At 39.9% G+C, this 23,233-nt stretch overlaps 1 protein-coding gene across 1 annotated transcript in view; it reads left to right on the forward strand.

Annotated features, from left to right (window-relative positions):
* Positions 1 to 1,962: 1,962 nt before the first annotated feature.
* Positions 1,963 to 23,233, forward strand: part of sash1b (SAM and SH3 domain containing 1b) — a gene marked incomplete at its 5' end in the record, with an annotated part of 60,618 nt that continues 39,347 nt past the window's right edge. Inside the window, one exon of the mRNA XM_079262272.1 lies at positions 1,963 to 2,448. Within this exon, the coding sequence (XP_079118398.1) occupies positions 1,963 to 2,448 (486 nt within the window). The remainder of the gene's footprint in view (positions 2,449 to 23,233) is intronic.

Below are 23,233 nucleotides of genomic sequence, written 5' to 3' on the forward strand. Positions count from 1 at the left end.
CACCATATTGAACAAAACTGAAGTTCTCGCCGCACATCGGAAGTGTGTCCCATTTTCATTTGATCATGCCAGTTGTATCTGTGCAGAGGTTATTTTCTGGACACATCTGTTGACGTTACTGTTTGCTTCATGAAAACTCTTGCTTTTCCTTCCTGCACTGTAGAAATGCATTGAAACTGAAGGTAAGCTCACAGCATTGTGCCGAAGAGCGCAAGGGTTTCTCAGTCGCCATCCGTTCGTCCATCTGTCTTCATCTGGGATGAATATCTAGTTGCAGTATTTTCTCATTGTAGCCGATTTTTGTACAGTTTTATTAAAAGAAATTTCACATGGATGTCTGACTTAATCTGCGGCCACAAACAATTTAGACTGTAGATACAGTATATATAGATATTATTGTGCGATGAAAATAAATGTAAAACCAATCATAAGTTTTGTCTTGTGTTTCCTTTTTCATGGATTGAATTATTTAATTAAAAGCTTCTAGCAAATTTTGGGATAAACCTCTTGGGAGCATTTTTCTTTCCTTTTTTCCCCCCTTTATATCAGAAATAAATGCGTGTTTTGGGTGTGTTCAGAGAAAGCACAATAACTGATTACAGTCTTAGAAGATGTTTGTCAAATGAGACTTTTTTTATTGGAGCGTATGAATGGAGTCAGATTTACTGAAAAGCAAATGTTATTTTGCAATCACATCGGTTGTCATGGGTGTTTTTTTTTTCTTTTCATTTTAATACATTTGCTTTTTTTTTTTTTTTATAATTGCCTTTTGATGCATGTGGGTGATTATGGTTTGGGTGGTGGGCTTGGTCAGTACATGTATGTGTACACATGCATTTGAGAGCAACTGAGACTATGATCAGGTCTGTTTTTACAAATGGTTTGGTTTTGTACTTGGCTTGAAGACTTGTTTTAAATCTGTCACAACTAATTTAAATGAAAAGCACTTTGGGTGACTTTTTATATGAAAATTGTTTTATAAATAAAATTAATTTGATTATATATTTAAATATCTAATTGTAAGCTAGATGTGTAAATGTGCATATGTTGATAGTTCAAGCTATACATATTCTTTATCATCAAGACAGTTGAGAATTTTTTTATTTTATTTTATTTTATTTTATTATAACCCCACACTTCCCAGAAGGCCCTGCAGGTGGCACCAGTGCTCGCAGGACTCCCGGCGGCCAGCGCGGTAGCAATAAGCGCGGAGCCTGAAGCCGGGCAGCATCCTCACTGACTGATCCGGCTGATGAAGCGGGGAAGCAGCAAACTTGATACGGGCGAAAGCCGGCCACGCGACAAGCCACAGCAAGTGACATCAGAGCGGATGTTGGTCATTTTGACACGTTTTTCTTGCTTCCAGCGTCGTCGCAGCAGATGCTTCAGCGGAGCCGCTCCGGATGAATGTTTGATGGAGCTCAGCGTCTCTGCCGCTGCAATGAATGAAACAAAGGGGATGGACGCAGTCTGGGAAGACACCAACTGTTAACGCTGCAATATCTTTTTTTTTTTTTTTTTTTTATCAACAAGAAGGTTGGAAACTTTTTCGCCTGCTAATTTTAACTTTATAAGTCAGTTTAGAGCTCGACACAGCCAGCGAGCTTTATATGTAAAAGTCCAGTTAACTAAGAAGCTGGGAAACTGGTTCTCGCCTCCTCGCGCAGTGGATTTCTCCTTTTACCTAAACTTGCATGCTTATAGGAGCCGTCAGGAAGAAATCCCACACTGGTTTAGCTCAGAGAACTGAATCCAGGGTTTGGGTTTCTGCTTGTTTCAGCTTTTCCAGTCTCCAGACTCTGATGCGTCTAATTGGGAAAGCTGAACTCTGGACTGCTTGTAAGGTGGGATTTGCATGTGTCACACTGCTGGACAGCCACATCACAGCTCCAACACAGCAGCAGTGTCAAGTGAGGTGATGATGACGTGCATTTAAGGTAGACGTCCTTAATCCTGTTTAAGATGAGCCAAGGACCAAATCTCGTCCTCCAGTGGTTGTCAAAGCTCCACCTGGCCCAGTATGTGGTGGCATTCCTTGACAATGGCTATGATGACTTGGAAGTTTGCAAACAGATTGGAGAACCAGATCTGGATGCCATAGGAGTCCGCGTTCAGTATCACAGACACAGACTGCTCACTGCGGTGAAGGCTTTGAAAGAGGAGGACAAAAGGAAAGTACCTGGCTATTATTTCACCTTAGAGCCTGTGGATATTTCTGCTGGTCAGCACACATCACGCTCAGACAGGGTAGTGGATGGTTTGGGGAATTTGAGGTCACACACTCAGACTGCAGGAGTGCACCAGGCCTCATGTCCAGGAAACCACGACCTGAGGTTCACAGAGTGTAATGACTTTGTGACTTATCCCAAACTGAAGCTAAAGGTACTGATTAGAGATAAACTTGCAAAAGATGGGATCAACCTTGGCCAAGCACCTTACACCCACAAGGTAGGACATTTTATACCCTCCCCTTCTGGAGGAAAATCAGGCATCATGTTGTGTCTTTTAGAGCTGTCTTCATTCATATGGATGTGCTTGGTTGTGTGTGTGTGTGTGTGTGTGTGTGTGTGTGTGTGTGTGTGTGTGTGTGTGTGTGTGTGTGTGTGTGTGTGTGTGTGTGTGTGTGTGTGATGAACAGTGTGACAAATGTCTCTGATGTTGCTGACATCTGGTGATTCTTCTCTGTTGCTCCAAGGCTGGATTGGTCTCTTTGGCAAAAGCCTGCTGAGATTCTTTGCAGCGATAATCTACTTTTATATTGATGCTTTAGATAATTGAATGAAAATTAATTAGATTGAGGGAGTAAATGCTTGTTGGAACAATTTCAAGATTTCCTTTATTCTCTAATTTGTCACGGCAGAGTCAGGTTTGCTAACATGATAAAGGCTGAGTAAATTTAAAGGTGTTTTCTCACAGACTGCCTTTGAGCTATGGTGTTTTTCAAAAGAGCCACCCATCGTTTCTTTCTATTTTGCTTCCAATTAGTCAGATTTTCTTGTCATCTTTTAAAGTTCTGTCAAGCAGCACTTATTCGGGCTTTCTGAAAGACATTAAAGGTTTTTCTTCTTAAATTGGCTGCTTTTGAATTCATTTTCAGTGTGTTTCTTACACCTGCTTTTAGAGAAATTCCGGTTGTTTTTGTGTTTAGGTACAAAATGTCTGCCTTTGACTTATTCAAGGGTACAAAGTCACCTACCTGAGAAGATGAGTCTGTGTTGTCGACACACATCACACAACTTGGCATAGAAGTAGTTTTTAATTGTATTTTAAGGCATTGTGTTGTTAGCAGCCTGTTGCAAAGACAAATAATTTGTTCCAATTTGTTTTGTTGCATCAATAAAAATGCCAAAGAGGACACAGTTTGACAGGGATAAAATTATTTTTTTTTCTTTTTTAAAATTTTTTTGATTTCCAAAGAGCTGTTTGTTGAAAACTTGACATAAATCCACATGGAGGAGAAAGCAGCAGTAAACTAAGCAGCAAAGACCTGTCACAGGACTGGCTCCTGAGTTGATTTAACTTGTAAGCGAAGACTCAGTCATCAGAAATGGTCTCCATGGCAGGGAGGCTGTCAAGAACCATTCCTAAGGAGGGGAAACTGTGAGAAAAGGACGAGGTATGCCAGATGACATGAGAACTGGAGAGAAAAATCAGGGAGAGCAGGTCTGATGGAGTGATGAGTCCTCGCCAGCGCCTGGATCACAACATTACTGAAGCGGCATAGGATCATGCTGACAGATAACGGAACAAAAAGGCAGCCAAGATCTAAGAAAAAGCTTTGGAAAGGCCTTCAAATAACCTGGAAAACTATTTCCAAAATAACTGTAACACCAGATACTTCATTCAAGCTTGTCAGAACAAGAATATTTTCAACAAATCACTGCCTTAATATCCTGTTTGCCCTGCAATATACAGTTTATATATATATATGTGTGTGTGTGTGTATATATATGTATATGTATATATGTGTGTGTGTGTGTGTGTGTGTGTGTGTGTGTGTGTGTGTACGTGTATATATATTATATGAGACCTCCAGAACATTGCACAATACTATATTTGGTTATTTGATGCAACTTGCCACATCAGAAAACGGGTTGAATTGTATCCCATGTAGACAGTGTGTGTGATGAGCCTGTGTTGTACCACCAAATCACGCATCTAAAATATCCATGCTGGCATCAGAGTGAAGCTGATAATGTGCAGATGTGGTCGGTAACTGAAGCTGGTGATGTTGACATTTCATCTCTGCCTGTTCAACCACAGATTCTCACCTATACTTTAGGATACTTTATGTCTGGATCATGGGCGGGGTGCAGCAGAAGCAGACTCTTAGCCGACATAATGTGCAGGCTTTCCATCATCGCTGATATTTTGGGAGTTTGAGCATCCATGACAGCAAGAAAGGCTCTGCAGATCTACAAATGCAAGATTCACCACAGGCTAGACTTCTCCTTGTCAGTATAGCTTTATATGTAGTAATGCTGGCAGATATAACTTAGCATGGAGGGGGTGGATGCTTTAATCCATCGAATATATATAAGCTTTACACTATGTGGTTTAAAGCATAACCAATGAGCATACAAGTTCAAAATCCTTTGACCTCTGAAGATGGTCAGTGGGGCAATGTGGATGAGTCTGCATGGATGACAGATGCTTAGCCTAGATGGTACACTCACTGAAAGCATGTCCTTGTATATTTCTGTGGAAAACTCTCTCGCCTGCAGGAATTGCTGATAATGTAATTGCAGAGGATAGTTATCCTGTTGCGGCATCACTCCGTGGGGTGATCTGTGAAAAGCTGAAGGACACGTTTGACTTATTTTCAGTAGTTTGTCAACAGAAGGTGTGACTGTTGACCTGGATGTAACTGGTCAGCGAATGATACACTGGTGGCACGAGTCTGATTTGGTTGTTTTGTAACATACTGTCAGAATGAATATTTGCTGAGCACCCCTTTTGGGCAGGACCCCAGAATATCTTTACAGCTTCACACTTTAGGCGCAGTTTGTGTTGTCTGCTGTGGCGTTTGGCCAAGAGACTTGTCTTCATGTAAAGCCATGCTTGTTGTTTTGTCTTTCCTCAACAGACAAGTGTAAAAAGTGGATTTAAGTGGACTGAGCAGGGTTCTCTGAATGCAGGTTAAGGCCACTTTTGTAGAGGCTGTTTCCCCATCTGGAGAATACATTCATCTTTTATATTCAGTCTATAGTCTGTCATGGTTGTAGCATCGTATTTCCATCATGTTGAGTAGAGGAGAGACAGAGATGTTGCTTGGTACTGTTTTTCTATGTGTGCTGATTTTTTCTTTCAGTGAAATTTAGTTGAGTAAGGGCATCCATTTATAAAAAACAAAAAAAAACAAAACAAAGATATTTGTACTTAAATGTCAAAAAGTTGCAGAAACATCATCTTAGAAACCTGAAAATTAGAGTATGGAGTGAATAGAAACTGTAGGAATGAGGAATTTGAAGCCAAGTGCAGCTTCCTTATTTGCTTTAAGTGGTCATCACATAACAACAGATCACAGGAGATGTGCGACTGCCTTCTCCTGCTATTGGTGGAGATTTACACTGTTTCTTTTATTTGTTTAGTTAAATAATGAAAACCTAATTTCATCTGCAGGACCGTAGGCACTCTACCTACAGCGCTGCATAGCATCAACCAGCTTCACAGCTATAAGCACATACTGTTCATGAAAGATTCAGAGGTTACAAACTACTAAGTGCAAAGGCACTTTGGGATTCACTTCTAACCTTTTTATTGGTTGCAGCCAACATTAGAGTTGCTTCTTTACAATGAAAAAACACCACTGCCCTTGGATTTAAACCAGCTATGAACTGCAGCTATTGCTGTTGCTACATCTACAGCTGCAGCTTCTTTTCATTGTAAACCATCTAACAAACAACAGCTTTTCAGCTTTGGTTCTTCTGCCTTCACTTTGTCATATTAAGTTGGACTCACTTGACCCCGTTTGGCGCTTGTACCATGAATATTTCTTTCTTTTTCAGCATGAGCAGAAGTCTCAGCTTGACTTGGGGTCGCTCACGATCAGGTGAGACTGGTTGGCAGCATGTGAACGGCATTTCCAAGCAGTTTGGCCTTTCGGGTTCATCAGATTTAGTCCATTAAAGAGAACTCTGTTATGTAGGGCAGCGTAGTTTTGTTTTTGTTCTTTTTCCTCTAAGAGCAGCGTACGGGAGCCTCAGGCCATGTCTGACCTGTAACAGTTCTTTATTTAGCATATGACAACTAATTAGGTTAACGTGCAAAAGGTTGGTGTCATGACGGGTATAGAGGGAGCATTTCAGAGAGGCAGAGTCTCTTAGATGTAAATATGATGAACATGTTGAACAGGAATCCTACATCAGGCCAGGATGGGACAACATTCCTCTCCTAAAACCCAGCAACTGGTCTCCTCACTTCCCAGACATGAACAGATAATGGTTTAAAGAAGAGGGGGTGCTACACAGTGGTAACGTCAGCCTGCTCCAGCTTTGTCAGATGTGTTGCATCCATCCATCAAAATGAGCTCAGATTTTCAACAAATGGTAAAATGTTAATAAAATATGAGTTTATAATTTTTGCAAGTCACTGCTGAACTTTGAGCAATTTGGCTCCTTGAGCAAGTTTCCTGTTCTTCTCCACAAATTCCTGACGAGTGCTTGTGGAGTCCACAGAAAATGTTTCAGATGATTCAAAGCATCAGAAAAACTAAAAGAAGCAGAGTTTTACATTACCTTATAGAACTTATTTAAAGCTGCTGGACCTAAAACGATTGATCCACAACAAATATTACGTAGAAACTATCATTTATCACGCAGTGAGTGCGTTATTTGAGATTACGTCGTCACACAGAGGTAATGTAATAATGCTAAGACACAGCAGGCTAATGTTTACAACCTTGTTTTTTATGTTTACGGGACAGATGCCGAGTTCTGTTGATGCCTTCGAAACATCCCTGTTACATTTTCTGGGATTTGCTTTCACCTCTGATTCAGCTTGTGGTCTGAAACATACAAATTTAGTTGAATACATCATTAAAAATTCATCATTATATTTAACGAGATACCATCAAACTCTGTTTAAAAGGATTTACTGTAAAGCTACATTAACAATGGGCTTCAGTTCCCAGAAGGCCTCCTTGCAGAGCTTTGCCTGAAAGAACCACAGAATGGTGAACAACTTCCTGCTGCTCTGGAGATTTCCTTGTCTCAGAGTTGCAGAGGACAAGCAAAACCAGCAGGCCCCCTTTTGACAGAAGAAAGGATGGTCTGAATAGAGCCTGGCAAAATGCAAGGTCTGCAGCAGGCAGCTGACAGCTGTCTCTGCCTTTGTCACCATCAAATGCAGACTGAATGGGACTGGTTTTATTTGGCCAAGTTGTTTGTAATATACCAGCAGCAGCATCTGTGGTAACTGTGAAAGGAATAGGATCTGAGTGGTTGGATCCATGTAAAGTGCTGGAAAACATACCACAGAAAATCTTATTAATCCACGTAGCCCTTAAGAAACAATAACAAGATATATTACGTTGTATTTTGTGTGTAGTGGACAGGGAGAGGCTTTTTTATCTCACTTAAAATACAATGTGTGTTTTTCCAGCTGTCTCTGGTAAAACTGGTACAGAACTTTGCTCTAGTTTTATGAGCAGGTGTGAAGTCCTCTGACAGATTATTAAAGACGCCTTAAGCTCGATAACTGGTGGCTTCAAACAGATTTTCTTTACATCTGTGCAGCCATTTGCATAGTTGTTCTGGAACTGATGGTCAGTCGAGGCATTTCTATCTGGACTTCGCATTTTCCTTCTGTGTGCAAGCAGGACATGGTGTCTAAGTGAACTGGAAACCTTTTATTGTTAGTTTAAGGATCCAAATGGTTAAATATCTGTGTAAGCCCCCAAAAAACAAGACAAGCTTTCAAACACGCTTAATAACAAGTACTGTGTTGAACAAATCTGCCTCACATGTCTGCATGGTTTAAGAAAGGCAAATCAGTGATATTTCAACCACCTTTTGTAACTTAAAGTGGAACTATTAAGTGCATTTCAGGCGAATTTATTTTTATTTCTGAGACCAGAAGGGCTGGGATTGATCGAGTTATTGTCACAAATCGCTTTATTTACCTCAGACCGACCCTGTCCGTAGGCTGTCAGATCAGCCTGTGGGTAAAATGAGTGGATTGAGACTCTTCCGCATTAAGCCCCGCCTCCCGCCACTGCACTACATCGGGAGCGCGCACCACACCTGCTTTCGCCGTCATTGTAACATCTCATAAACAGAAGGATTAGGCTAATATGAACTCAATAAAAAAACCAAAATACAATGTCAACACATAGCATACAGCCCTACATGTTGGAACCTGAATCAGACCCTGAAAACGAAGTGGAAAACAGCAACCCACAGCAAGGAATGCAGCAGGATGTCTCTCTTTGGTAAACTCACCAGCCATCGTTGGAAATAACTTTATCCCACGTTTTCCACCCGCCTGATGTATTTGTACATGCCCTTGTTAACCAGTAGAAGGTAACCAGTCACCAAACCTTATCCCCCGGGATGTCTCAAGGATTTCAAAGTAGAAAAAACTCTCTAAAACAACGCGTTTTTCGTCGCCATGGAAACCGAACGGAGAGTGTGCTGGAACTCAAACATGCGTTTAGGTGATAAAAACGGTGCCGTTCACATGTCTGATGAGGATTCAATACTGTAACACTGTAGAAAGCCATAATAGCACCCCTTTAAGTGAAATTGCAGCAAAGCTAAATAGATCCAACTTCCTACTTTTGAGGTGCAGTGAAAGCAGCATGATGTGGAGCAGTGAGCTGGTAATGTGACATTACGTCACAGATCCACAAGGGTTGTGTTATGTCGCAGCTTTTGAGTTGGTCAGAGTCAAGTTTATTCTGTCAAGCAGAGAAAATGTGCAGCGTGGTGCATATGCTGCATGTTTCCTGCTGCTATGTTTAGACAGAAGTGGAGCAGAAGCACTTGAGCAGACAATCCAAGGTAGCCTGAAAGCAGCCAGCAAAGGAAAGTGCTGCAATTGGTTCATAAAGCTGTTCAAACAGAATGACAGCCTCTCAGCTCTTAATCCCACAATCTGGGCGATAAAGGTCAGGCATCAAGTGGTCTAACTTTGTCCATATGTTCAGCAAATGCTGCTTTGTCTCTCATTAGGAAGTATCCAGCCAAAGCAGCAATTATTTTAATCTGAGATTAGAACCAACAATTATCCTTTAAAAAGCGCCAAACACAAACAAACAGGTCCAGAAAAGTCCACCACAATTCAGCTCAATTAAAACGGGCTTCACATAATCAGGAAAATTTCCCAGTGTTCCCAGCACTTTAACAGAGAAATGACTAAATCCATTGTTGAAAATAGTAGCCAGTCAAAGACCTGCGGCATAAAGCATAGCATACTGGGAATGCATAAATTCCCAATTTGTTCATATCTTCTATTTGCATGTCTTCTGTTCATTACCACTGTCTTCATGCTTGCCACACGGTGCACTGTGGGGAAGGACCTACTTATGGACTTTATTGATGATATGTCAGGGTAGATTAGGTCAAACCAGTGGACAATTACAGGAATGCGGCCGGATTATTGCTCTGATGGAGCCGATGGGGGAGTGGGCGGTCGAGTAGCTGGTGGTGATTTTGAGAGGAGGAACACTTTAAAGCTTAATGTACCACAACAATGCAAGTCATCTTAAGTGTAGGATTCATAAATTTTCCATCTGGATACTTTTCCTTGCTCCTCATTGTGGTTGTGTGTTCCTGTCCTCTTGAAGATGCCGCGTTTATGGAAGACACGGTTACAGATGGACGGCTGTCACTGCACCCAAACATACTCAGCTGCACTTTTCCATCCGTGCTGGGCTATATTAGGATTGCATATGTTGTTCACACAGGCAACGCTGTCTGATGCATAATGTAAACTGCTGTGTAAAGCAGGCCATAATCACTGACCTATATTTGTGAATTTAAGATTAGAATTGTCCAGGGTCACTTGTTCTCTTTATGTCTTTCTATCCATTTAATTTCATTCAGAAGAGCATGTGGAGGGTCTCTAAACCCCCCCCCCCCCCCCCCCCAAACACACACGGAAAAAAAAAAAAAGTGCATCACACACTTGGTCTGTTCAGAGACGCTCTATTTATATGCTTATTTTGGACTCATTATGTAAGCCAAAGAAAAGGAGGGTTCTCTGTTCGTTTTCTGTTGAGCGAAAAGTATTTTCTTTGAGTTGGGTAAACATTTTCCCTAAACACCCCACCCCGACCCCCCCACCCCTCTTTTTTTAATTAAATACTCCTCTGTTTTCTGGCTTTGCTTGCTGTTTCAAACAAGCTTTTTAAACCATGTGGTGCTCAGAATATAGATCAGTGCGGCAAAGAGAAACTCTCAGAAACCTTCTGATATTTATAAATGCATTACGCAAAAACTGTAGTAAATTTGTGTGCTGCGAATAATTCATTTAGGAAATAAAAGTAGTTGAACTTGTTAGAAAGGAGGGCCTCAGACTGATTGTATTGATCGCACTGGTGCACCTAAAGCGCTCCATAAAATACTTTTTTCACTTTACCTTAAACAGTAAAACAAAACATTCTTTGGGCTTCCATATAAAAAAGTCATGGGGGGGTAAAGGGGAAGGTTTATTTCTGTGTCAATAACACCACAAATAAATTTTTAAAATATTTTCAAATATCATTAACAGTTTTTTTCATCAATTTAAACAAAATAATTAATCTGAGGGCCCAATAAAGTCACAGCTGTCAAACGTAAAGTTTGCATAAATGGTCTGCAGAAACGTAAGCTTTTGAAAAGAGCTGTAGCAACACAAGACATATTAACACACAACATATTAGTTATGTTGCACAGAGATGGAGAGATGTGTCTTCACTTTGCCTTTCTAGACTGTTGTCTGCATATGTTACAGTCTGCAAACAGTTTTAAATACTTTAGAGTCTTTCACTTTGGCCATAATAGTGATTTGGAATTAGGTGCTCATGCTGTACTCAGAAATTCTCACCTTAAACAAGGGTAGATTAAAAAATAAAAAAGTATAAATCCATACATTAACACTGAAGGGAGATTCTTCAGTGGATAACAAGAGTGTGTGTTTGTCCTGACTTTTGATTTTACAACAATTTGTAAAAGATCTGACCGCCGCTCTGTGGTCTTTAAAGCTAGAAAAACTGGAGTTTCTCTACAACCAAACATGATTCAGATGCTCTAAAGCAGACATGGATTTGTGTCTTTCTCGAATGTCCACGATTCTTAAGGCTTAGGTTTAGTTTCCATCATGTTGCGTTAATGCATCGGGACAGAAGCTTCCATAAATGCATCATAATGTATAATGTTTTCATGGCTTCGTCGTCATCCTCATCATTACTGTCATCATCATGCGGCTTACTGACATACTGTCATGCATTGACCGATCCAATGTGCTGTCAGTCAAAGAGGGATGTTTAAGTAAAAACTCCTTTCTTTTAAGAGAGGCATATTTATTCAAATGTGGTTAAACCTTTTTTTTGTGTGTTCATGCATCATTTTGCATTGTGTCTGGCTGCATGCAGTCTATTGGTGCAATACAAAAGGTTTTTAACTCTATAGTAGATTAAGGCATTTATATATGTAGTAATTAATTTACACCTTTTGAGGACAAAATGGAATTAATGATGTGATTTTTGTTTGGTCGTATTACTTTAAAATACAGTAAAAAAAAATTAAAAGAAGTTGTTTTAAATGTGTATTCTTGTATTTGTATCAAGTGTCATTAACTCTCACTTTTCAGTAGGACTGCCATGATTAGCTGATTATTTGATCAGTTGTCGACTATCAAAGCAGTCAGTGACTAATTTAATAATCAATAATTCTTTTTTAAGCTTTATTCTTCCTGGACACATGTGCACAGGGCAATCAGGTTCTGCCGTGACGTCACCAGAACCGTTATGCCTAAACCACAGTATCATTGCTAGCTGGTAACGGAGCTCGGGAGTTTGGCATCATTGTATAAAAAAAAGTGTGAGCAATGCAGAATTTGCGAGGTCGAACTCGCCTTCCATGGCGGCAGTTCGCAGGCGTCACACTTTGTGGCTGATTCAGTGTCTGATTAAAGGCCTAGGTACGAAGACACACTAGGTATGATGTGAAATGACAAATAATTCTGAGTTAAATTATCAATGTCTCTGTCTATGCACGCCAAGTGTGATGTGAAATTGTGAATATTTATAAAAAAAAATTCTAAAACAAACTTGCAAGGTGGGTTTAACATCAAACCACAACAACAGTGTGCTGATGCTGCAAAAGACAAGAAGAGGCGCTGGATTTATCTTGTTCTAGAAAATAGAGAACTTAGGGACTTTCAGTCTTTAATACAGGATCTGAAGCTGGACCATGGCCGCTCCAGGATGGACTTTGGGATGGGACAGTTCGAGGATCTGCGTCAGCAGCTAGCTGTTTTCTTTAAGAAGCAGAGACAAAATGATAAAGACAGTTAGCCATGATGATAAAAAGTTTGAATAAAAGAGCAGCGAAAGTGACACCTGCAGCCTGATGATCTATCAGTCACTTGCCTTCTCTGATTGGTCAGTTTTATAAAAAAAAAAAAAAAAAAAAACCTGCAAAAAACACAAGTTTTACGTCACTGCGGACGTTAATGTTTTCAGCTAACCTGGAAATTAGCTTACAGAGATGATGAGTGTCCCTCTTAAGGGACGGCATTTTCCACCAACGTTTAGCAGGAGCCAGCTAAACCAGGTCGGGGAAATCCTTCCTCTACAGTGTCAGCCGTGTGCAAATTATTTGGATGAAATCTTTTGAGCAGGTGTGTAAAGGCCTTAAGAGGGACACTCATCATCTCTGTAAGCTAATTTGCTAGTTAGCTGCTAACATCAATGTCCGCGGTGACATAAAACTTGTTTTTTGCGGGGATTTTACTTCAGGTTTCAGGTGCTGACTTCATTTGATTTTATAGCACTATTGAGTATATTAAATTGTAGCTACTTTAGCTGACACAGATGAATGAAGTATTTTTGTTTTCTTAAGCCCAGCGCCTTTTCTTTCTTTTACTACTTTCATTAAAAGCCATTCAATGAGATATAATCCTAATTGTCTTCTTTTCTAGATCGCCAAAAGCACTTGGATAAAACTTCAAGCTGGACTTTAATGATGGTGCCTTCAGTTACAATTTACATATGATCCGATTAGTCAACTAATTGCCAAAATTATTGGGGACTTGTTAGCTACTAAAATAATCGCTTGTGGCAGCTCTGCTATTCAGACAAATGTTTATGCATGACTGAAACTGTGTTTTTCATTCAGCGTTACAGACGATGCAATGTATTAGTCTTAACTTTGTTTAGAGATGTACATCATGAATAAATAAATAAATAAAGCTTATAGTTTGTTTACATGCTCAGATTCTTGATGCATTAGTGGGAATTTGACAAGGCACATATTAGTAATGCAACTGGCTGAGATTCACTGCATTAAGTAGAGGTTTTACTAAAAAAAAAAAAAAAAAAAAAAAAAAAGTCACAGGACCACAGTGCTTCTCCCAGACAGCCATTGAATTGTGGATTAATTTCCTTAAGCTGTTAAAAGTCTCTCCTCTGGTTTGTTTGTTAATTCATCCTCACTGTCACTGAAAATGTGACAGTGAGGATGTCAGCCATTATTCTGACCCAAGTTATCCTCCAAAAGAGTATCAGTTATACTAATCATAGCGGTGAGTTTGCCAGTGATTGTAAACTCTCATCAGTTTGATTAAAAAAAAAAAAAAACAGAAATCTGATTAATATGACAACTTGCTCCTTTCTGTTCGGCTTAAATGTTAAATTTTGTGCGGCTACTCTCTCTTGGGGGCACTCGGGGGTCAGTCAGGATGTGTTTGCTGTCTGACTCATTTTGGAACAACATGGCCTTGTTGCACAACATGATATGTCTGGAAAAAGGAACAAAAGAGAGGGCAAACATTGTTCAAGAAGAGATCCAGACTAAAAATGACACTAATTTGTTTTCTGCGTATTTGCTGCATGGCTTTGCCTGAGCTGTGAAGAGCTGGGAGCAACAGTGGACTACTGGATCTTTTCCCGCTGCTTTTACAGGAGAGATTTCTAATATGGTCAAATCCACATTCCCATTCATGGTCTACCTTTTAATACGAGGTTTACAGTCCACGGGGTCATAAGTGACCTCAGGGGCCAAAGGATTAGGCTGATGCCACAGTTGCAGCACATGTGGCACACTGTGATATTAATGTTATCCATTTATTGTAAGTCAAGGATTTTCTTTTGGTTCTGTCCCTGCAAATAGTTGATTTCAGTCAGAAATCAATAAACCTAAATAAATAAATAAATGCACAGTCTGTACGATGAGTCCTAAAAGTTGGGATAAAGCCAGAAGAAATGAATGGGGTGTCTTTTATCAGTGCATTTGCTCCTGCAGTCTCAAAAGCTTAGTGAGGCTTATCAGATTGTTCAGATTTTCAGCTCAACATTTTACACAGATTTGTTCTATGAAAACGCTTTAAATTCTTTTAGTCATAACGTTTGCATAAATAATAAAGTACATCCCCTGTAAGTTGTAAGATTTTACACAGAAACAATAAAAAAAAATCTGGTCCTTACCAGATTTTAATACAACATCAGATATATACAGCAGGACAAATGTCATTGTGTCATCAGTTATTCAACAAAACCAAGACCAAAGCCCATTCTTTGTGACTTCGTAGCTGAACGGGAAAGTGAGACACTGGGCTATCAGCAAGTATGAGCAACTCTAGAAAAGTACAATTTTTCTTTTTTTTTTTTTTTTTTTTTTAAGCTGCTCTGGAGCATTTATCTGTGTTATTATCATGCAAAGGAGGATAAACAGCAGCTATGATTGTAATTAAGCCTTTGGTACGTCCTATCAATTTAAGAAAGGATATTTGATCATTTCCAAACAGTTGTGAGTCTGTCATTCTATGATGTCAAACTTTACTCAGATATTGGAAATATTTAGGGCTCCTAGGGCTACATCTCAGACTACAGGCATCAGCCAGCATGTTAAATTTTTAAAGTTGATGACAGGACAAAAAAGACGGAATGAGTTTGGTAAGATTGTCAGGAGAAAGCCTCTTGCCTCTAAAAAAGACTCAAATCTAACTTTAATCAGCCATATTGCAGCTGTCATCAAGGCATCTTGTCACTGACTCAGAAACATCAAGAAAATTTCAAGTTTTGTCTCTCAAAAACTCATCCTCAGCACGCAGCAGCTACAACGCTGGAGTACTGTAATGGTCTTAAAAGGACCATCCAGATGCTGCTGCTAGAGTTTTAACCTAGTCTAAGATCTGAACACATCACATTGCTTTTAAAGTCATTATAATTATTTCTAACCAGTCACAGAATAAATTTTAAAACTGTACTCAAGCCCACTATACATAGGTGACATGTTCAGACCATATAAACCTAGCAGGACTCTTAGATGTAAGTCGAGTCAAGACCAGACTCTAGACCCGGGATGCCCTTTACATAATCAGCTGGTCCAGATTTTCAGATGAAGAAATGTAACAGACAGTCTAGTAGGCAAGTAGCAGCTAAAAGCAAACATTTTTCATGGCAGATGTTGTTTAAATGTTGTTTATCACTTCATCTGCGACAGACGGCGCACAGTGAAGGGTTGCTTCTGTTCCTCTCCTGTGCTGTAGTATAATCGTACTACGTTAGTACAACTATGGATCATAGATGGAATCTATCTGCACGTTTTTTCAGCCCTCGTCTGGGAAAGTTTGAAAGGAATGTCAGTTGTTTCTAAGCATTGTTTCTCCTCGCATTATAATCTGTAAACCCTGCCACACACACACATTTCAAATTAAACACACTGGTTTTGTGTTTGAATCTGATGGTAAAACAAATACTTGTCAGTCCAGGCAGGGTTAAATCTCTGGTTTTTATGTCAATTTCACATTTGGGATGGAGAAAGACATGTTTGTATCATGTTATCACTACTGTGAGACAACAACGTGTTACTTTATGGATTTAATATTACTAAGCTACCAAGTGTTACATTCATGGTCCCTGCTATGGTAGGAATTTCCTCAATTATGTTTTTTTTTCCAGCCCTGGCAGAACAATTGGCTGCGCCTGTTCTCCTATGTTGACACCATTTGAAGAATACGCCACATTTAGTTGTTATTCTGCTAACAGAACAAATATTTCACCAAATGTAGAGGTTAAAAATATTCATCTTTCTCATGCATAAAATCTGCTGATCCAGGGTGTTATTTGCTTTTTAATTATTGTAATTTAATTATTTTCTTGATTTTTGGTCAGATTATAACTTGCTTTGACTCTAAAGAACATGGCAGTAAGCCTCAAGGACTCAGTGAATTCTGATCAGTGTGAGGGATTATTGTAATCACACACACAAAACAATTACTTCATGTTATTTCTCCCACAAATTATTGAACCTAACGGTGGACTTGGTTTTTCACACACTACTTCTTCATTTTGGATTAGTTTTTGTTCAGTATTGAGAGAGTCATTTATAACATTACTGTTCCTTTCGGGTTGCTTTTACCTGAACTGAAGATAAAATATGTCAGATTATTTATTTAATGTGTAAAACTCAGATTTAAAAGGTGGTGCATTTCACTGTATTTTCATTCCTGTTTTTGCACATTGTAGAGTTTTAAAAAAACGCCTCTCAGATACTTCATGAAGCAGTTTTGTTTCCCTCTTTTCTGTTTGCATTTCTCAAATCAACAACTGCTGTTCAGCCTTTCCTCGTGTGAACCTGCTGTGCAGACGACAGTGGGAATTCACCTCCTGCCACATCAGTTCTGGTTTGCTTGTTTAAGCAGTGGTTGGCAGTGTGCTGTAGCAGTTTCCCCTCAGTGCATGTTGCTGCCTCCGTGCCTCAGGTAGTCTGCAGAACAAGAGTTCACAGCTTGCCCTCCATCCAGCTGTGTTGTTTTGGTTTGATCAGAGTAAGGTCTGTCCATCCAAGTGAGCTTTCAGACCATAAAAACGACATTGTACTTGACCTTTCGGCGAAGCTTCTGGTGTTTCATGGAAGGAAATAAACCAGAGGACACACTCCTGCGGCACAGTGAATATATGTTGTGATTATGACCCATTTTCTGCTAGTCTTCCTCTCCACAGCAGCTAAAGCCCTCCTCCCTTATGACTTTCAGATCACACTGATAACTCATCTGATGCTGTTGCCACAGTAATACCCTGGTGATTTACTTGCCATGAACGATCTCGAGTCCTATAATCACTGCCATGTTAAATGAAAGTGACACAATTCTTTGATTATAATCCACATTAACCTGCATTTGTTGTTTTAGAATATCTAATGTCACAAATGTGCCAAAATGTCACTGCGTCAGTATGAATAACGCCTAAACTTAAAGAAATCCTTAAGAAAATTGTAACTAAAGAGGTCCCTTCCTCTTTCTTTTGCCTTGGGTCTAAGACTCTAACCAATTAGCCTCTTCTTTTCAGTGTTGGCAAATATTTTGCACGCTTGTGTGATTCGTTGAGTCATGTCTTGTGCTTTTTTAGGGAGCTGAAGGGCTTGTTGAGATTGGTTTCACTCTATTTTTATCTCCTAATTCTAAGTGGATGATTTCAGTGTCTGATGCTATAACTTGTGGGATCATTTTGCACGCAGTTAAGGAGGCACAGCCAAATCATCCACTCCCACCCCCTCCCCTACACACAAACACACACTCACACACTCCACCCCTATCCTTCTATGTATAGATATAGGAAACCTGAATCTTTGAGGGAAAGGTAAAGCGGGAGAAGGCAGTGTATTCGTTGAAGTGATTGCATTAAAGCTTATGTAAGTCTTAGATAAGTCCGACAGAAAGCATAGGTCATCGTTGTCTTAATGCTTTTAAGGGAAATCTGATCCACTTCTTTCATGTTTCACAGCCATTAGTTGTGTAAATCAGTCAGAGTAAACTCTTCACCTGATTCCACGTTGAACACTTGCACAACAATTTTACATGAATATCAAAATGGTTTTGTGGTTGTTTCTTTTTTTTTTTTTAAGCTAACCATGGCTGAGTAAAAGTAAACTGTGATGGCTTAAACAGAAAAGTGCTGCCGTGTGTTCTTTCACCTCTGCTGCCCTTTATCAAAATGTTATTGCTTTTCTGTTTTGTGCGTAAAAAAAGGACCAAAAGACATTGTTGAACATGTTGGAAAAAAACTTTCTTTTCTGAGGGGAACCGTTCAACACCAAAGTTTGTTGTATTGTTAAACAAATGAGAAAACAAATGAAACAACGGTTGTAGTAAATAATATTTGTCATATTAAATACCAGCTATTCAGAAGTGTTGCGTACCTTCTCTGGTCTGTTGCAGAGGAAACCTCGGCCGCGCGCAGGGCTCTGCGGCCACGCGCCTTTCCCTGGCAGCACTCAGTGCACAAAGGATGAAACGGCAACGACGTGTTAAGGAAATGACAGTTTATTGAGCGTTGTGAATAAAGTACAAATTACAGAAATACGCCGGCGTCGCAGGGAAGGGGTGAAATCTCCCTTCCCCTCCTGCCTTCCCAAATTTAAACCCTATTACTCTCCACCCCCATTTCTTCACATTTGCCTGCCGCGTGCAACATTCCAGGTCACAGCGACCGCACCAGCTCTAACCTTAAATGGACTCTATGTTCAGATAAACAGTGCAGTCAAACATTGTCTCAGAGATCATTACAGAACACTGTGACCGTTCCTTCTACTCATAGGAAAACAGGATCATAGATCATTCAGTTCTGCAGTTTTCACTTTACCACACTGTTTTTTAGCAGAATTGTTTCTGGTAGTTGGTTATAAATTGCAGGCATTATCTCAGACACGGTGCCTGTCTGCTTTCTACACCTTTTCCTTGGTTTCTCCCCGTTACCACAGACTTTGAGGACTTATTTAAGCTCAACTCGACTTGGTATCGGCGCAGGCTGCTTGTCAGGTCTCCCCAGACATGCGGCTGTAGGGTTGGGTTCTGGACACGGGGTCAGCCCAACACGTGTCAGTATGATTCAGGCTTCTTGAAATGAAGCTTTTACCTCGGCAGGATGGTTTTCTTTCTGACTTCTTGGTCTGTGTTGCAGAAAAGAATCCCTACTTAATCATCACCATGCTTCGTTGTAAGAATGGGTATCAAGGTGATGCTCAGTGCTTTGTTTCCTCCACACACACTTAACTTGTGGCCAAATACCTGCTTCAGGAAGCAGGATTCTGCTGCTTTAAATCCAAATTCCAGGTGTCTCGCAGCGATTTTCCAATTCTTTGTCCTGTAACTTTTCACCATTTGGCTCCCACTTTTCTGTCATTCCCAGATCCAAACCTACATTTTCTACGAGTTCCACTCATAACCGCATAAACCCATAAATATATAAGTTTTTCTGTGCTTTTTTAAATAAAAATAAAAACATTTTTTAAATAAGTTTAATATAAATGTTTCCCTTCAGAGTAAAATGAATCTAATTATCATGAAACGTGTATCAGTAATGTAATTATGCTAATATGTGAATGAATATGTTCTGCAGGTTTTCAGTTTCATTAAACAAGTTGATACATCAAAATCAAGCCAGTAAGTCGACACGTTGTTGTCGAGAATCTGACTCACAATGGTTATAAAGGGAATTCTTTTCCTCACAATGGGATGCACATGAGTGCCTTTTACTTCAGTCTTCTGCAGAACAGATTCCTGCCAGCACATGCATGAGATGCAGCTCCATCAGTGTATAAGTGTCTGCATAGTTAATTCATCATGCTGTTGTTGCGTTTTGAATGTTTCATCATTCATTTGTTTAGTTGAGTCTGCAAACTAGTTTTACAGATGTTGGCTTTCCCTGAGGGTAGGTGTAGAGAGGGATTGTCTTTCAAACAGATCACCTGTGCTTGTCTCTGTCAGAACTATGACTGTAGTTTGCAAGGCAGGGTCTTGTTTCCTGCTATTTGATTTCCACCTAGACTTGTCGCGATTAATTGACAATAAGTCAATTAATCGCACAATAAGAAAAAATGTGCGCAATAAGTTTGCCTGATAATAATTTCCATTTGTCTTTTTCTCTCTCGAGGGCCACATTTGTTTTAAGACAATATTAACTAAACACAGCAATACAACAAGCTTCCATCTGCACATCAACTGCAGTTATCCCAGCTGGTAAAAAAAAAACGTAACAAACTTTCTGACAATCCACAATCGGTGTTTACCCGACAAATTAAATGCAAACAGGACAGTGCAACATGTTGTGCACTCAGGCAGCGTGGTTGGTAAAGCAATGCTGCCCTTTAATATTGTTTAAAAGGTGACATTTTGAAAAACAAACATTTCACAGCCAGTATGAATTGCCTGGAGGAACACACATGTTACAAACTGCAACTCCACAACTTCACAATGACATGAAAAAGGAAATACAGAAGGCGATGAAAGACAAAAGAATTTTACCATTCCACCTCTGGTCAAGTCCAAACATGTCCCCCTATATGAGCTTTACCATAGACTGTTACACGGTGTTTAGAGACTAAATGTTCCAGATAAACATGTTGCCAAAACCCCAAGAGAAATTCTGATCTGTTCTAGCAGACTGGGGACTGGAGGAGCATAAACTAGTCTGCACATCGAGCTAAATGTTCTTTAGAAACTAAAGTATGTTGATCTCTGAAAGGGTGTAAAAATGACAACAATAATCGCTTAGCGCAATATTATCGTTTATCGCAATAATTTCTGAGACAATTAATTGCATGGCAAAATTTGTGGCCTATTTCCACCTTAAGCTTTCTTCAACTTTCTCATTATTTAACCATTTAAGAAAAATAAATATAAGCTATTTTTAATGTTCGTTCGTCAATTCTGAATCGTCCATGTCCGCTTTGAGGTGCATCCAAAAATGAATTGACTTTTTTTTCCCACCCCAAGTGGTTCAGGCATCCTACCAGAAATGGAAGGGAAGGGAAGACCCAGTACACACTGGAGGAACTGCGTCTCTCAGATCCACCTCAAACGAGGGTTTCCCTGCTTTAACTGCTGTCCCAGCAACCTGACCTTGGTGGAAATCAGTAGAAAATGGATGGATGGATAAATGGTTTCACATGCTACTAGTTATAAAAATATTCCTCCATCCATCTATTTTCTGAACAACTTCGTCCAGTTAACGGTTGCAGGGCAGCTGGAGCCTTTCCTATCAATCATTGGGTGAGAGGCAGGGTACACCCTGGACAGCTCGCCAGTCCATCACACGGCCAACACAGCGAGACAAATAACCATTCAAGCTCACACTCACTCAGGGACAGTTTAGAGCAACCAATCAACCTAACATTCATCTATGGATGGTGGAAGGAAGCTGGAGTACCTGGAGAGAAACCACGAGGAGAACATGTAAACTCTGTTATATTCTTTATTTATTTACTTTTATAGTAATTGGCTGTTGACAGCTCTACCCCCAAAGCAACATGATAATGCTTACGACAGCTTATCCACCCAAAAGTGTGTATCAGTTAGAAATGATCATTATCATCCTGGAGTTTTGCAATGTAGACTACATACAAGCCTCACCATGCGTTATGATGCCCTTTAGTGCTTACGTTAACTTTTTTTGTTTTTTTTTTTTTTTTTTGTATATTTTGATCCAGAACGCTGCAGAGAATGTCACTGAGTTCAGTCTGGTATTGTAGCTATTAGGAATTGAGCGCAGCCATATGTCACTGAGGATACTTGGTGAAGAGAAGTGTGGTCTGATAATGTCACAGAACGAGGGGGGTGAGCACCTGGTGTGAAGTCATCCCTTTGCCACAACACTTTTGTTTCTCAGCTAATGGAGCTGAATTCTGCTGTTCTCTGTCATTATGATCACTCCTATCGGATACTCAAACTCCTAAACTAAATGCCTTATGTAAACTCGTGTAATTCAGTAATCGCCCTTTACCCCTCTATAAGTCTAACAAGTATCAATAAGTGTAATGTAGTAAGCACATATAGCACCGTTATGCGTCTCATCTGGGTCGCTGCAGCTGCTGAAGCTTCACACAGCGCTGATAAACAGCTGATCCCGCCCACACATGAGGACACTGTTTGCAATAGTTGTCTCAATAATGGCAAGTCCAAGTTGAAAACAGAGTAACCAAGACTTGGTCTGAGATCTTGAATGTATTGTATAACAATTCTACACAAAAAGCTGTCTTTTTAGCATTTAAGTGTGTAAAGTATGTAAAACAAGCTTCCTATAACATCATTGTTTGCTTACCATCAGTGCATTGTGCTGCATTGTACTCAGAAACACATCAGTGCGTAAATATCAGCCTTTGACACATGCTACTGAATAGTAAGAGAGATTAGAGGCAGTGACGACTGCATCCCTCTCATTGCCATCTCACCTGGATGCACTTTGATAACTCGTTGAATATTGGGACGCTACATTCTGTCCTGCTTCAGTGACTGTGCGAAGCCCACTTCTCTTTAAAAAAAAAAAAAAAAAAAAGCTTGTGATGAACAGGCAGAGCCTCCTGGGAAAGTAGATGGCATGTTTTCATGTGCATTGTGGAACTTTGAAGCTTCCCTCAGGTTTTCCCAGGAAGCCGAGAGAAAGTGATAGCTCTGTAAAAGTCTGTTTCGGAAACCATTAAGGGGGGGTGTTGTGTGATCAACTGAAAGAATCAGGGCAAACCAAGTTGCTGCACTCTGTGCAGCTATGCATTTCCACATAAGAAGTAATGCCGGTTGTGAAATATTGATCGTCACTTTTTTATAACTGTACTGCAGTCCTGCAGTTTGAACATGATGCTTTCTTCAGTTTCCTCTGTGTCTGTCTTGAGCATCTAGTTTATTGTTCATGTATTCAATTGTTTTTATCGTCAAATTTGAACTATTTGCATGTGTTTACATTCAGATATTGCATACGGTATCTATAATATTCATCATTACTGAGTCTTTTGTTGGTGGGGCTCGATGAAATGAGGGTTTCTGTTATAAGCTTACCGTTTAATCATTTCTCTGTATGTATGGGGGAGGTTTTACTAACTGTCAGTTCTCTGTGATTGCAGACGGAAATCCTCAAGGCTGAAAATGTGTCAAGTGTCTTTATATGTTAGGTGCATGAATGTTTAAAAAGAAGTGGAAAAAGGACCTGCCACACCTGCATATAAAAGAGGAACAGACCTGAGCTGTCATGATGTGTTGTCAGGTGTAGCATGGTTAATAATTTGTGGCTTTTAGAAATCAAACTGTAATCTAAAAT

The sequence above is a fragment of the Telmatherina bonti genome, assembly GCF_933228915.1.
Source record: "Telmatherina bonti genome assembly, chromosome: 22".
NCBI lineage: Eukaryota > Metazoa > Chordata > Actinopteri > Atheriniformes > Telmatherinidae > Telmatherina > Telmatherina bonti.